The sequence below is a fragment of the Theobroma umbraticum genome, unplaced genomic scaffold (genome assembly GCF_002168275.2).
Source record: "Theobroma umbraticum cultivar Fairchild unplaced genomic scaffold, ASM216827v3 scaffold_55.0, whole genome shotgun sequence".
NCBI lineage: Eukaryota > Viridiplantae > Streptophyta > Magnoliopsida > Malvales > Malvaceae > Theobroma > Theobroma umbraticum.
In genome coordinates, this window is record NW_018397270.1 from 500,263 (window position 1) to 514,605 (window position 14,343).

A 14,343-nucleotide genomic window follows, 5' to 3' on the forward strand; every position below is an offset into this window, starting at 1 on the left:
GGAGTGAACTTTTGTGGGGGAAGTCTAATCTGGAGCGCCTCATGCCGAACTGTGCTGGGCAGGGCTGGATCAATACCACCCCTGTTGTGCCGATGAAGGTGCTGATCTGGCCCACTTGCCGGTGGAAATGAAGGAGGGATAAAGAAGAAAATGGGAAAACTGAAAAGGAAAAAAAAGAATAGAAAAATGGACAGTGGGTTTTGACGGGTTTTGAACTTTTGGGAAGAAAGAAAGATAAAGGAGGGAAAGAGGGCAAAGGAAAAAGAAGAAAGAAAAAATGAAAATTTGAAAATAAATATGAAAATTGTTATTATTTTGATCTCTTTCAGATTTACCTTGCTTTCCCTTTATTTTTTCCTTGCTTTTTATATATTTTCTTATAAAGTATTTATAATTTTAAAATAATTTGAAAAATTTGCCGAATAAAAAAATTTATTGATTTATAGTTTTAAAAATGGAAAAAAATTTTGCCTGCCACAGCGAAGAGAGTGGTTAGTATTTATTGATTATGCAGCCTATGTACGAGATATGGTAGGAAAACGGTGAATTCTCAGCTGCTCTAAATATTGAACTTGCCTTCGTACTTTGATGTTTACTTGATCAAGTGTTTTTACTTCATGGGAATACTGCTGAAATGTCCAAGTGCCTTTTGGTAGAACTTATTTAAGGTGCTGCAGAATGTTCTAAAAAAAGAAAGCTTTTTTCGCCTAATATTTTGAACTTGCTGGACTATTGATATTAATTTATACAATGTCCTTTAGTGTAATGAATTTTTGCATTTTGTCTTTTTGGCAGTCTGATTCTCAAGTTCATATACATTGGAAGGGAGCAGCTGAGTTAGTTTTAGCTTCATGTTCTAGATATCTTGATTCAAATGGTTGCGTGCAATCGATCAAAGAGGAAAAGGTTAGTGTTTATGTATATGCAGAGTAAATTTTTTGGGAAGTCATTAAACTTATATCCTTTTCCCACTTTACTCACTGAACTTCAATTTGTCCTGATTTGATAACTAAACTTTTTAAATTGTAGTCAATATGGTTACCTTAACAGATTTTATATTCAAATAAGTGATGTAGTTATTAGGTAGTAACCATTTTTAAACATTTTTTTGAAGTTTTTCCCCTTTTTTGTCTGCTCATTATTCTTTCCTTCTTTTTGGTCTATTTCTTCATTATTTTCATTGAATTATCATTTTAACAAAACAAAGAAACAAATATGAGAAAAAAATGGGTCACAAAAGTTAACATGGATTTTTTAAATGATGTGGCTATTTAGTGGCTATTATGTCATTATTGTCATTTTTTTGGACGAAAGCACTTATAGTGACCACATTTGGTATGCTGAAAAAGTTAGTGACCCAATTGAGACGAATTGAATTTCAGTGAGCAAAATGAGGAAAGGGTAGAACTTTAGTTCCCACCCAAGAAGTTTACTCTTGTATATTTACACACACAAAAACACGCAAACACTTTGAAAGATCTCCAGGGAAAAAATGTTGCAGGAATTTTCTTCTCATATTTGACATACATGCACACACTTTTCCAGAATTAACTTTTAGCTTTTAAAATTTTTTAATTGTTTAGGCTTACTCCTTGCTGTATTGGTAGGCATAGATGATATGCAGACTGATTATTGATGTATGGAAACCGTGTGTGAATACGTTATGAATTAATGGTTGTTCATTACAACCATTAAACCATGTGTATAATGCATTCAAAAAAAAAAAAAAAGATTCTGTTATCCAGAAATATGTTGTGTGGTCCATAATAAGTCTACAATCTACTATTGTATGATTGAAAACTGGGACTTTGTTTCCTCCGATTCCTTCCAGAATACATAATTATTTTAGGATTATACGTCCAAACAATAATTTGTAGAATTCTTTTCCTAAATTCCTTTTATCTATTTGGTAATTATTGCTTGAAATAAATTATTTTCTGCTATAACTACACTCATGATGTGGCCTATTTTTATACCAGTTTCATGGTTATTTATATGTTTCAGTATTGGCATTGCATTTGGTAATCTGTTTTCGAGACAATTTGTGCAAGGCATCAGTTTGACATGCATGTCCCTTTAACCATAAACAATGGGCAGTGAGTAAATATCAGCATTTACCAATTTTATTAATTTCTGCATTTTTGCAGGATTATTTTAAGGCTGCTATTGATGAAATGGCAGCAAGCAGCCTGCGCTGTGTTGCCCTTGCATACAGATTGTGTGAAAAGGAAGAAATTCCTACTAATGAAGAGAGCTTAAATGGATGGGTCTTACCTGAAGATAACCTTGTCTTGCTTGCTGTTGTTGGTATAAAGGTACCTATCTTTTTTAGTTATAGTATGAATACCCAGTATTGGTCTTTTACAAAATGGTATTTGTACACAGTTGATTATTATTCTGTTAGTAGCCTTTCTACCTTTTGACCTTTGACTTTATGTTTGATATCTATAAATGAATTTATGTGAGGCAGCTCTAAATGGCAATATAAAGCTTGTGTCAAAGACTGAAACAACTCCTCTTTCCCCTTTGAGTGTGAATTTTTTAATGAGATATATCACTAAACAAAGTCTTTCATGCACAGATATGCAAGCATGTTGATCTGTCATTAGAAACAAAGTCTGTCTTTGAAGTTGATTTAGGTAGATTAACTCTGTGAAAGAAAAAAAAGAAACAGAAAATTTGACAATGGTGTATTAACATTGGGGCGTTGTAAAGACACCAATCGTGGTGAGGTTAGAAACCCCATTTAGGTGACCACCAACCTTGGTGAGGTTAGAAACCCCACTAAGGTGAATAATGGTCAAAATTCCACTTTGGTTGGCCAAACCAAAAATACTAAATTCTCTCACTCTTCTGAAAAGAGCTTAGAGAAAATAAGCACTCTTGCTTACTAATGAAAATATTCTTTATTAATTCTCAGCTTGAATGTGTTTAACAATTAAGCTCAGAGGGTTTTATATAATTTTCCTTAAGGAAGAGAGTTCTAACTTTCCTATGTGCGATTATTATATTTCTTAAATAAATAAATAAGGAAATAACTTAACCTAAATTTCCTTGGAGTACAATTGAGGTAAAAGATAATTAGTTTAACCCAACTTAATGCGCAAGTAACTTAAATAACATACTCTTATATCATTCTGTCTAGATTAGAGAAAAACCACCTTTAAGATCCATGTCTTCTTCGTCTTCTCTCAAAGTGTCTAGCTAATCCTCTATTATGAGCTTTTCAAATAATAGATTGGCATAGAGAATATTGAGTGATGCACAGTTGGTTACTTTTGAAAAGATACCCTTTTTGTTTGTGAAATTGTCGATAAGGATGTTGAGAACTGGACTTCTATATCGTCAAATCCTAGATCTTTCTCATACCATTATTTCACAACTTTAAACCCAACAACCTTTAATTGTAAGGTAGAGAGAAGAGTAAGGCGACAACTTAGAGCATCAGTTACCTTGTTTTGCACACTTGACTTTTGCTTGAGGAGAATTGGAAAAGCTTGAAAAAACTCACTCCAAGCTCCTTGTTGGTGATTAAACTTGTGTTGGGAGTTGAGATGTTTGAGAGCTTCATGGTCAGAATACAAGACGAATTCCTTTGACAACAAATAGTGGCTTCAATGGTCCAGGGTTCGAATAACAACATAAAACTCTTTTATCATACGTTTAGTAGTTAACTTTGCATCATTGAGTTTCTCACTAAAGAAGGTAATCGGTCATCCCTCTTGAGATAGAACAGCATCAATATCTACGTTGGAGCGATCACAACAAGCTTCAAACACCAAATCAAAATTCGAAAGTACTAGCACGGGGCCTCAATAGTCCTCTTTCAATTCCTTAAAGCTATGTTGTGCTTTTGTACTCCATATAAAACTATCTTGCTTAAGGTATTCAGTAAGTGGAGCAGCAATAGAATTGAAATTTTTGATGAAACGTCGATAAAAGAGGTCAATCCATGAAAGCTTTGAACATCATGAAGTGACGTTGGAACTGACCAGTTGATAATAGCATCAACTTTGCTTTGGTCTAGTTCAATTTCTTGGCTTGACACAACATATCCCAAAAAGATAACTTTATTTGTCATAAATTCTCACTTCTTTAAGTTAGCAAAAAGCTTTGGCTCTCAAAGTACTTCAAAGATTTGCTGTCAATGTTCAAGTGTTCCTTCGGACTTCTACTATACACCAAAATAAACCACAACAAGCTTCTCAATAAAAGGACAAAATACCTGGTACATCGGTGCATAAAAGTGTTAGGTGCATTACAGAGGTCAAATGGCATAATTGTGCATTCATATAACCCATCATGAGTTTTAAATGTAGTTTTCCATTCAACTCCAGGTCGCATTTGAATTTGGTGATAACCATTACGTAGATCAATCTTGAAGAAAATGATAGCACCATGCAATTGATCCAACAAATCTTTAAGTCTAGGAATGGAAAAACAATACTTGATGGTGATTTTGTTCACGGCACAGCTATTAATGCACACACGTCATGTTCCATCTTTTTTTAGAACTAATAAAGTAGGAGCAACACGAGCTAACACTTTATCTTGTCAGGCTTTTTTTCAAAAGTTGTTTGACTTGATGTTATAACACTCTATACTCTTACGAAGTCAACTTTCATCTTTAGTTATCATAGCAGTGTTAAGGTTACGGCAAACAGCAAGAGCTTCTGCATGGTCAGTAGGAACTTCATTTGTCTCATCGTCGTTGAATATTTCTAGATCATCTTCTACTCTTTACATGATATAACTTATTCTTCTAGTAAGGAGATAATTCTTTGATTTATACGATCATAAGCAACATGCCCAAATCCTTGACATTTGAAGCACTTTTTGTTGACATTAGGAGCATGAGTAGAAATAGTTTCTTTATCATTATTGCTTGTGGTTTTGAAAGAATTTACCTTTGGAGGTAGAATGGTTACCGAACTTTGTCTCCTACGATTGGAGGTAGAATCTTTTTGTCTAGATGAACTCACTAAGTTTTTCTATGATCGTTGATTCTCAACCTTTAATGCTAATCCGATGACATCATTTAAGTTCCAATATGGTTGTAGTTGAATATATGCAATTTCAATATTGAGACCTCTAAGATATTGAGCTATCGTTTGCTCTACAGGTTCTTGGACATTACATTTCATGTGAAGTTGCTTGAACTCCATTGTATATTCTTCCACTGACATTGTTCTGTGTCTCAAGTTATGAAATTTAATAAAAATTTCCTGTCGATAATGCTCAAGAAGAAACTTATACTTGAGTTCACGACGCATTTTATCCCATGTTCTGATCTTGTTACGGCCTTCTCTTTGTTATTGTCGTTTGAGATTTTCCCACCTGATAGAGGCATGTTTTTTAATTTAATTGCAACAAGCTTCACACGTTTTTTATTAGGAACATTTTTGAGCTTGGAAACTCTTTCCACTGTGTAGAGCCAATTAAGAAAGTCATCAAGGTGAAGCCTTTCTTCAAACTCAAAAGTGTTTCCTTGGATTTCCAAATCTCTATTAGCAACAATTCTTAGAAAACGTATAGGTACCTCTTCATCAGAAGACGAGTCTTGATGGAAGGATTGGTATTATTCTCTTCATCATTAGAGCTGCTGTTATTGATTTGAGCAGCATCACGTCTTGCATGTTGCTCTTATAATTCTTGAATTTGGTGATGTAATTCCTCTACCTCGATCTCGTGAATATTTTTTTCACAATTTTAACGTTTTGACAGCATTTTGTTGTACGGTGATGACGATGTGATGATGTAGAAAAACAATGATAGAATTATAAAACAATAAAAGAAATAGAATTATCCAAACAAAGGGAGTCAAAACCCTAAAACGAACTTGAATTATGCAACGAATAATGATCCTCTCGCTTTGATACCAAATTGACGTTGAAGCGTTATGGAGACGCCAATCGTGGCAAGGTTAAAAGCCCCACTAAGGTGAATACCAACCTTGACGAGATTAGAAATCCTATTAAGGTGAATAATGGTCCAAACCCCACTTTGGTTAGCTAATTAAAAAATTCATAAATATTATATTTTTCTGAAAAGAGTCTAGAGAAAATAAGCAGTCCTGTTTACTAAAGAAAGTAATCTTTATTAATTCTCAATTGAATGTGTGTAACAATTAAGCCTCTTTTATATAACTATTTCTAAGGAAACTTTCTCATGTGGGATTAGTACAATTACTAAATAAATAAATAAATAATCTAATCTAAATTTCCCTGGATTACAAGTAAAGTAAAAAATAACATAGTGTAACCTAATTTAATGCGCAAGTAACCTAAATAATATACTCCTGTATCATATGTTTAACCTTCATACCATGGCATTTCTCCCTGTTTTTTCCCCACTTTATAGCATTATAGTGCCATTATTTGTGTGCATGTTTGAATTTAGGGGTGCCATTAATGCTCATCTTATTATGTGTACTTTACCACACGATGATTGATTGCTTCTTCTATCATCAAATCATTGAAAATGTTCCTGTCACTAAATTTTAATACTCAAAAAGACAACCATTGTTGAGAATTTGGTGAGTGCAAAGAATTTAGTGACCCATCAATGGTTTTATGCTTGTAAGAAAAGAAATCTTACATTTGCTTCACACAGATCCTCAGGTTTAATGAGAAATATGCCAAAAAAAATATAAAATAACTGGTGTGCTGTTGTATTAGATTATAATTATTTATTGAAAAAAGTTGGTCTCCTTATACACATAAAAGAAGAAAAGTTTTTTTTTTTTTTTTTATAAAGCTGGACTATGCTCTTCCATTTCTTTATAGTTATTAGTTTGGATGCATTGTAGACTTCTTTTTGCCAAAATTCTAGACTTCTTTTTGCCTGTGTAGAGATTGAGTTAGGAAGCTTCCTATCTTCTTTGGATTTAATTTGCAACTGAGCAAAAGCTGTCCCTTGGGGGGTTTTGCCATTTGTCTTCAATTATTTTAATCAATCATTAATAGTCCAGCTTCATTGTGAACTAGATTTCTTCACAGTGAAACTGCTGCCATTTTTAAGCTAATATAATTTTCACTTGCAGGATCCTTGTCGTCCAGGTGTAAAAGATGCTGTGAAAATATGCATGGATGCTGGTGTTAAGGTAATTTGATGGCTTCATAAGATTAGCTTCAAAATTAATTCTACCCTTGGTACTTAGCAAAGCCTATTTTTTTTAATTACTATAATTTCAAACAAATATTTGATATGTTGATGAATGATAATGATTTGTGCAAAACTATCTATTTTCATATATTATGATTAAATTACTTGCAAAATCATTAATTGGAACCATAAAGTTATGAATCTTTAGGTACGCATGGTCACTGGGGATAATATCCAAACAGCAAAAGCAATAGCTTTGGAGTGTGGGATACTTAGTTCTGCTGAAGATTGTACTGAGCCTACTATCATTGAAGGAAGGGTGTTCCGTGCCTTATCTGAAAAAGAAAGAGAACAAGTGGCCAAGAAAATATTGGTATCTGTTGGCTGTAATTTTTTGATTATACACCTTTAGTTTCTGATACTTATTCTCAAATGTCAGTTACATGTTTTGTTGATTCAAACATGAAAAAATTGCTATTTTGGAGCGATGTGTAGGTAATGGGGAGATCGTCTCCAAATGACAAGCTTTTGCTTGTTCAAGCCTTACGTAAGGGAGGGGATGTTGTGGCTGTGACTGGAGATGGTACTAATGATGCTCCTGCACTCCATGAGGTTTGTTGTCTCTATATCTCTTAAGTTTTCTACGTTAACTTAGAAATTTATTTTTGGTGTGATGGTGCTTTATGGTGCATCTTATATTATTAAGTATTGGCTTAGTATCTATGTGTATCCTCATTCTATTTGCATATTCCATTTTCATACTCGTTTAGAAATGCCAAATTGGTATGCCCTTTTCACACTAATTTTGGACCTGCACCAATCTTATTATATAAAAATTGTGTGAATGTTAGTGATAAGTCATCAAACATGGAAAATAGTTCTAGTGCTTAGTACCAGCTAGGTGAACTATCATGGACCAATTCTTTCCCATTCAAACAGCTTTGTTCGTATATGTAATGAACCCTTACTCTGCCTCTGATACTGCATGGTGACTACACCATGGTTTCCATGCCTTCCTTTGCTTATCTCCCCTTTTTGCATGTATTTTTTCTTTCCCATTCAATATTGATTGCATTTTTACTGGTTCTGTATTTTAGGCAGATATAGGTCTGTCTATGGGTATTCAAGGTACCGAAGTTGCAAAAGAAAGTTCAGATATCATTATTTTGGATGATAATTTTGCTTCTGTTGTGAAGGTTAGTATACATATTGCATGCTTTTACATGGATATTATTGTTACCTCTCTTCCTGTATCCTACTGCTGAAATTGAGGAAGGCTTGTATAAAATTTCTAGCTATTGAGGCTCACCTTTGTATCCTTAACATAGGTTGTTCGCTGGGGTCGTTCTGTCTATGCCAATATTCAGAAGTTTATACAATTCCAGCTTACGGTTAATGTTGCGGCTCTTGCAATCAATGTTGTAGCAGCAGTATCCTCTGGTGATGTTCCTTTAAATTCCGTGCAGGTACAGTTCTTTCTCTGCCCCTCCAATGTCCCTACATCTTTTTTTATATAATTTGACTATAGTTCAAAAGTTTAGACCTTAATAAATGTTCTCTAATTTTTCAAAAAAAAAAAAGAGTTAAATAGAAAATGGTTAATACCCAAAATTACCGCAACTTCTTGCCTATGAAATTTGGTTTTCAGTTAACTGTCCCATAGATTGATGAAAGTTACGCTTTTCTCATTAGTACCATTTTATCAGCATAGAGGGTGTGAATAATCTATGTATTTCTTCTGTTGAGTGCATCCTTGATGGTGTATGTTTTCAAGATAGGCTGGTTTTATCAGAAACACTTTGTATGTCTCGGTTCATGATATAGAAATGGGAACAGGGTATGCTAGCTAGCTAATTTTGTAGTATGAGGGGTCGGGGGTAGGCTTAATTGGTAGCTATTTTGGGTCGTGGTATGTGGTCAGCTGTAATTTGATGAGGTTGATTATAAGTGATTATAAGAGATATTCTTTTTTGAAGAAATAAGTGATTTAATATATAATAAAGAAGTTGAAGTGGGAAAGAAGTGGTTTTTTCATTTAAAAATGAAATGAGCTTTTCTTTAACTATAAAATTGTATGTGGGCTTTTAAATTATTGATTCAAAAGTAAGCTTTCAATGTCTTTAGAATGGGTATTACAGTTTAAAAGCCTGAATAACATTTGTTTTTTCAGTTTCGGACTACGGGAGATAGACAGCAGAGTGGAATTCTGTTTCTATTTAATTTAATATTCTTTTGGGGGTTAGGCCATGAATCAAAATTTTCACTTCGTGTCTCTGTCTGTAGGTGGTGATGAAACCATAAAATTAGTGGAGTTTGCATGTAGAATTAGAGTTCAGACTTTGTGTTGTTTCTGTTGGGGTAAAGAAAGGAGAAAAACAAAAGTTACTGTTATTTGGTCAAACTATGGAGCTATGTACATTAAAATGTCTCTTTATGATGACTGAAGTTTGAATGTTTTAACTGTCCTGGTACAGTTATTATGGGTTAACCTGATCATGGATACTCTTGGAGCACTTGCATTGGCTACTGAACCACCAACAGACGACCTTATGCATAAGACACCAGTTGGTCGAAGGTCTGTTACTTGTTTGCTTATGTGAATATTTCATAGTGTACTTAGAATCGTAACATTATAGTTTATATTTAGTATCAAGTATGCTGTCATAAATGTTAGTATCTTGTATGCTGTCATAAATATGGCAACCATCTATTGACTTAATTTTTGATTAGCAGACATTTTTCTGTACCGCTTTGTTTGATGGGTAAAATACCATGGTTTTCTGGTTCTTGAAAAAAAATTAATCTGAGAAAATATTCTAAGGTCTTTTTGGGGAATTTTAGAAACTTATAATTTTTGGGTTATCTTTTCAAATATTACTGTGCTTGACATTCTAAATCTTTGATGGTTTTAGAATTATTCTTTTTGAATTCTTCTCAATTCTGGGATTATCTGGTTTGAAAGAAATCAAAGTTTCCACCCTCACGTCTTCATTCAATGTTGTCAAATCTTTGAGGCTTGTTTTTTTTTTAATTATTATTAAAGGTTGCTAACCCACACTTTCTGGTTGTCAAGCATATATACTGAAATGCTACTGATTTCATTCGCTATAACTTACTTTCTTAAATTGTCAAGTGGTCCTGTGTCCTATCATTGGAATCTTTCTGGTGATTTCAGTTTAGCAAGGAAGTTTCCGGCTAAAGAAAACAAATCTTTCAAGGTAGCAGTATGGTTCTCTAAAATTGACTTAGAAATGCCCCATGTTTGCTTCTGCAGACATTTCTGAGAGGGTACACTTTTTAGCTTGTTGAAGAGGAGGGGAATTCAGTGGAGTGAAAGGGAAGGGCTGCTGAGTCACCTTGCTTTTAATAGTCTTTTTTACTATTTCTCTACTCTCTTTTCAGCTTGTTTACTCTTTCAAGCTCGTGTAACGACTGTGGTCTGGTTTACTTTTAGCAATTTGAAATGGAGTGGCTCTTTGAATGATTTGAATGCTTTTGCGAACATAAATATTTATATGATTTGATGGAGCTGAATTTACCATTGTTTCGTTGATATATATAATGGTCTTGTGCTGTTCATTTGAATGTTTTATCTTCTCAGGGAACCTCTAATTACAAACATCATGTGGAGAAACTTACTCATACAGGTATTTGTTCTCTTGGATCCTCACAATATGACTAATTATTTTCTCCTGTTAACTTTGCACTTTTCATAGCGGTCTGTTCGTTTGCAAGTTTATTTGATCAAGAGTTGTTAACTCAGATAGTCTGGGAATATAGCTTCATGGTTCCCTGTTGTCTTATTATCTTTTCACATCGTTTCAGGCTTTGTATCAAGTTACTGTCCTCCTTGCACTCAACTTCGCAGGCTTGACCATTCTCCATTTGAAGGATGATGGTAACAGGGAACATGCTTTTGAAGTGAAGAATACTTTGATATTCAATGCATTTGTGATGTGTCAAGTAAGTACTGTGTGACAAGCCTGAAATTCTGGGGTTGATATTTGGATTTACTGCTATTAATTTTACTTCATTGATTAGATTAAAGGTCTTCTTTATTCTAATCTTATTGATTATTTTTATGAGGCTTTAAATTAACGCTGAATCATACCTATTTAAACCATATGTGCATTTAGTTTTAACTGAAGCTTGAGTTTGATAACTGTTGTAATCACAGATATTCAATGAGTTTAATGCTAGAAAGCCAGAAAAAATCAATTGCTTCAAAGGAGTGACTAAGAACTATCTCTTTATGGGAATAGTTGGATTTACGTTCATTCTTCAGGTGATCAATCTTGCATTTTTTTTTTTGCTTTTCGTGGGCTGTGATGTTTTATTTGAGGTCAAACAATATGCATATCTTTTATTCAATGTTTATCAACATTAAAAATAAAAAAGAGACATATAAGGATGAAAAAAGGAAAAATTAAAAGAGAGAAATAAATTATTTAGGATTATTTTAAATTCAAGAAAATTCATAATGTTTGAAGTGAAAAAATATCTAAAAAATTTAAATAATAATGTGTTAGAGCTCAAGTTTGTGATTCTTTTACCCCAAAAACAGCAAACCCAGATGGATTTGTCTCACTACTACCCCAAGTTTCCTTTACCAGAAACAACCCAAAGCTCAAAACTAGCATATCTTTGTTCTTTATAAAAGGCTAAAAACTTCAATAGCTAAGACCTAAAAGATGGTGTCTTGGGTAGCTATGGAGCTTGAAAACCAGAGGATGATGGGTACAGAAAGCAACTGGCAATGATCATTATCAGACATACCGAACATTAGGCTAGTTGAAATTAATTTCCTGTTTGTGTACAGAATAAAAAAAGAGAAAAACACTCACTTTGATGGTTAAGAACAAGGAGGAAAACAAACAAGAAAGGGAGAAAATTAAAAGTTTTTATATATTAATGTAGTATCTTTTTCCATTATCAAGAAATGGAAACTAAGATTAATGAACAATGAAGAAGAAAATTCTAGAAAGATTAAGACTTTTCATTTTTGTAAATAACTGTTGATTAATGGTAATGAATAGGAAACAAGAGGGGTCAAAGTATATTGAAGGGGTTTTTTGTATTTTACCTGTTTTATTTGTATTGATCTTTTTGACTTGGTTTACTCAAGATACTAAGTTGAAATGTTTCATAGATAATCATCATTGAGTTCCTTGGAAAGTTTACCTCAACAGTTAGACTTGGTTGGGATCTATGGCTAGTATCACTTGGCATCGGCGTTGTCAGGTAGGCTCTGTTCCTTCCTCTTGTCAATTTTAGTTATCCAAGTAGCTTGAGAGAGTGTTGAAATGTCGGTATTGCTCTATATTGTTCGTGGTAATTGATGTGAGTTAACATTTGACACAACTCCAAAGTTGTTTTTTCATATATTTGGGTTTATTGCAAGAATGTTTGAAGTTTAGAAATTTGCCACCAGTTTTTGAGCCCTAAGCTGTAAAACTATCTAATTCTAATTAGTTTTTGCATGGAACATGCTTCATTAAACTTATTTGCCATCAAAAAAAAAAAAAAGAAGCATCACTGACTGCTGTTATCATTTGAAGCTGGCCTCTGGCAATGGTGGGAAAGCTGATTTCAGTCCCCAAGACTCCATTTGCTGCATACTTGACAAGGCCATTTCAACGATGCAGAAGATCTCAGAATGCATGAATTCGGTGTCTCTGTTGTTCCTTGCAATAAGTAAAAATTTGACAAATTGGAGAATTGTTAATGCTTGGTATATAGGGTTGCCAAAGAGCAAGGCGGTGGCCCTAGTACCCTTACATGGCTTCAGGCTAAGCTCAAGGTAAGCCAGTGTAAAGGCACTAATTTTCCAAAGATAATTAATATTATTTAAGGCAAAGAAACTCAATGAATTGTATCATACAAGCTTTGGGTATATGATTTTGTTCATAAACCTCTGAAGAGTTTGCTTCCTGTAATCTCCCAGTGTGTAGTATTGGTCATGAAATAAACGTGCTTCAATTGTATCCATCGCTTTTATTCTTTTAGAGAGAGCTTAAGAGTAAATAAAGCAGGTGGAGTCAATCCTGTTTCGTAAGAGGACATTTTGGTCTCTTTAATTTTAAAATGATATTTTACTGTTCAAAAAAATTTGTAATCTAATATTGCATTAACATTTTAGACAAAAATATTCCAAGAACTTTCATAAAAATAAAATAAAGAAATTTTGATGTGTATTTTTTCAAATTTTTATTTTTTGCGTTCCGGTCAACCTGAATCAACATATGTTCCTCGAATATTTTTTTCCCTTTGAATTTGGTTTTTTTATTTTTTTCACAATTAAAAGAATTTTGACTGGAAGAGACAAAAAATTTGTTGATGTTTCATGGCCACTGCTATTTGAAAAGAAGATTCACTAACATTGATCTCATGGAAGCTGCACCCGTCAAGGTTTTCTATTTTTTTCTTCTACGATCTTTTTATAATATTTTTTTATCCATTTTGGGTTCAGAATCTTGTTTTTAATGATTAATTATCAAATTCTTTTTTTTTAATTTATTGGCTTTTTTGGGTTCAAATTTTGTTTAGATATTTTTTCTAATCAAGGGTTTTTGAGGATCAACAGTTTTTTTTTTTTAAAAAATAGAATATGCCTAAATTGGAAAAAATGGTATAAGGGGTATTTGTATTTTAACATATTTATGTGGTAAAAGTCGGATTAATAAGAGGGGTTAAAGTGTCATTTTAAAAGTAATTAGATGAATCTTTTTAAAAAATTTTGCCCAATTTAAAAACCTCTTTTGATCTAATTCGAATTTGAACTTATTTAACTTGATTTGATTAACACTACAAAAAAATTTTTATCCGTTGAAAAATTCTCATGGATTTTTAATGAATTTTTGACGGAATTAAATTTGACATCTCGTGAAAAAATCGTTAAAATAATATTTATTATTATTATTATTATATAAATCTTTTCATGAAAGAAGAATATATATATATATTTTAATAAACGAATAACATTTTATAAGTATATATATATATATATATATATACACGTTCATAAATAAATAAGAAGTGATTACATTATTGAACATACTTAGCATACTATATCATTATATGAATATTTTATTAGCTCTTTCTCACTATATATATATATATATATATTATAAACTTTCATAAAAAAATAAACTATATATGTGTATATATATATATATATACACTATCATAAATAATTAAGAGGTCAGTAAATTACTGCACATAATAAATATGATATAATAT

The 14,343-nt window shown here is 32.7% G+C and overlaps 1 protein-coding gene across 2 annotated transcripts in view; it reads left to right on the forward strand.

Moving 5' to 3' along the window:
• The window catches only part of ACA9 (autoinhibited Ca(2+)-ATPase 9), a 29,250-nt gene extending 16,091 nt beyond the window's left edge, over window positions 1-13,159 (forward strand). For both annotated transcript variants that reach the window (XM_021441278.2, XM_021441279.2), the window contains exons 22-34: window positions 796-906; window positions 2,148-2,315; window positions 7,043-7,102; window positions 7,313-7,477; window positions 7,600-7,716; window positions 8,202-8,300; window positions 8,433-8,570; window positions 9,579-9,679; window positions 10,706-10,751; window positions 10,930-11,067; window positions 11,282-11,389; window positions 12,254-12,345; window positions 12,663-13,159. In XM_021441278.2, coding sequence (XP_021296953.1) covers window positions 796-906; window positions 2,148-2,315; window positions 7,043-7,102; window positions 7,313-7,477; window positions 7,600-7,716; window positions 8,202-8,300; window positions 8,433-8,570; window positions 9,579-9,679; window positions 10,706-10,751; window positions 10,930-11,067; window positions 11,282-11,389; window positions 12,254-12,345; window positions 12,663-12,768 — 1,449 coding nt within the window. In that variant the 3' untranslated portion in view covers window positions 12,769-13,159. The remainder of the gene's footprint in view (window positions 1-795; window positions 907-2,147; window positions 2,316-7,042; window positions 7,103-7,312; window positions 7,478-7,599; window positions 7,717-8,201; window positions 8,301-8,432; window positions 8,571-9,578; window positions 9,680-10,705; window positions 10,752-10,929; window positions 11,068-11,281; window positions 11,390-12,253; window positions 12,346-12,662) is intronic.
• The last annotated feature ends 1,184 nt before the right edge of the window (window positions 13,160-14,343 follow it).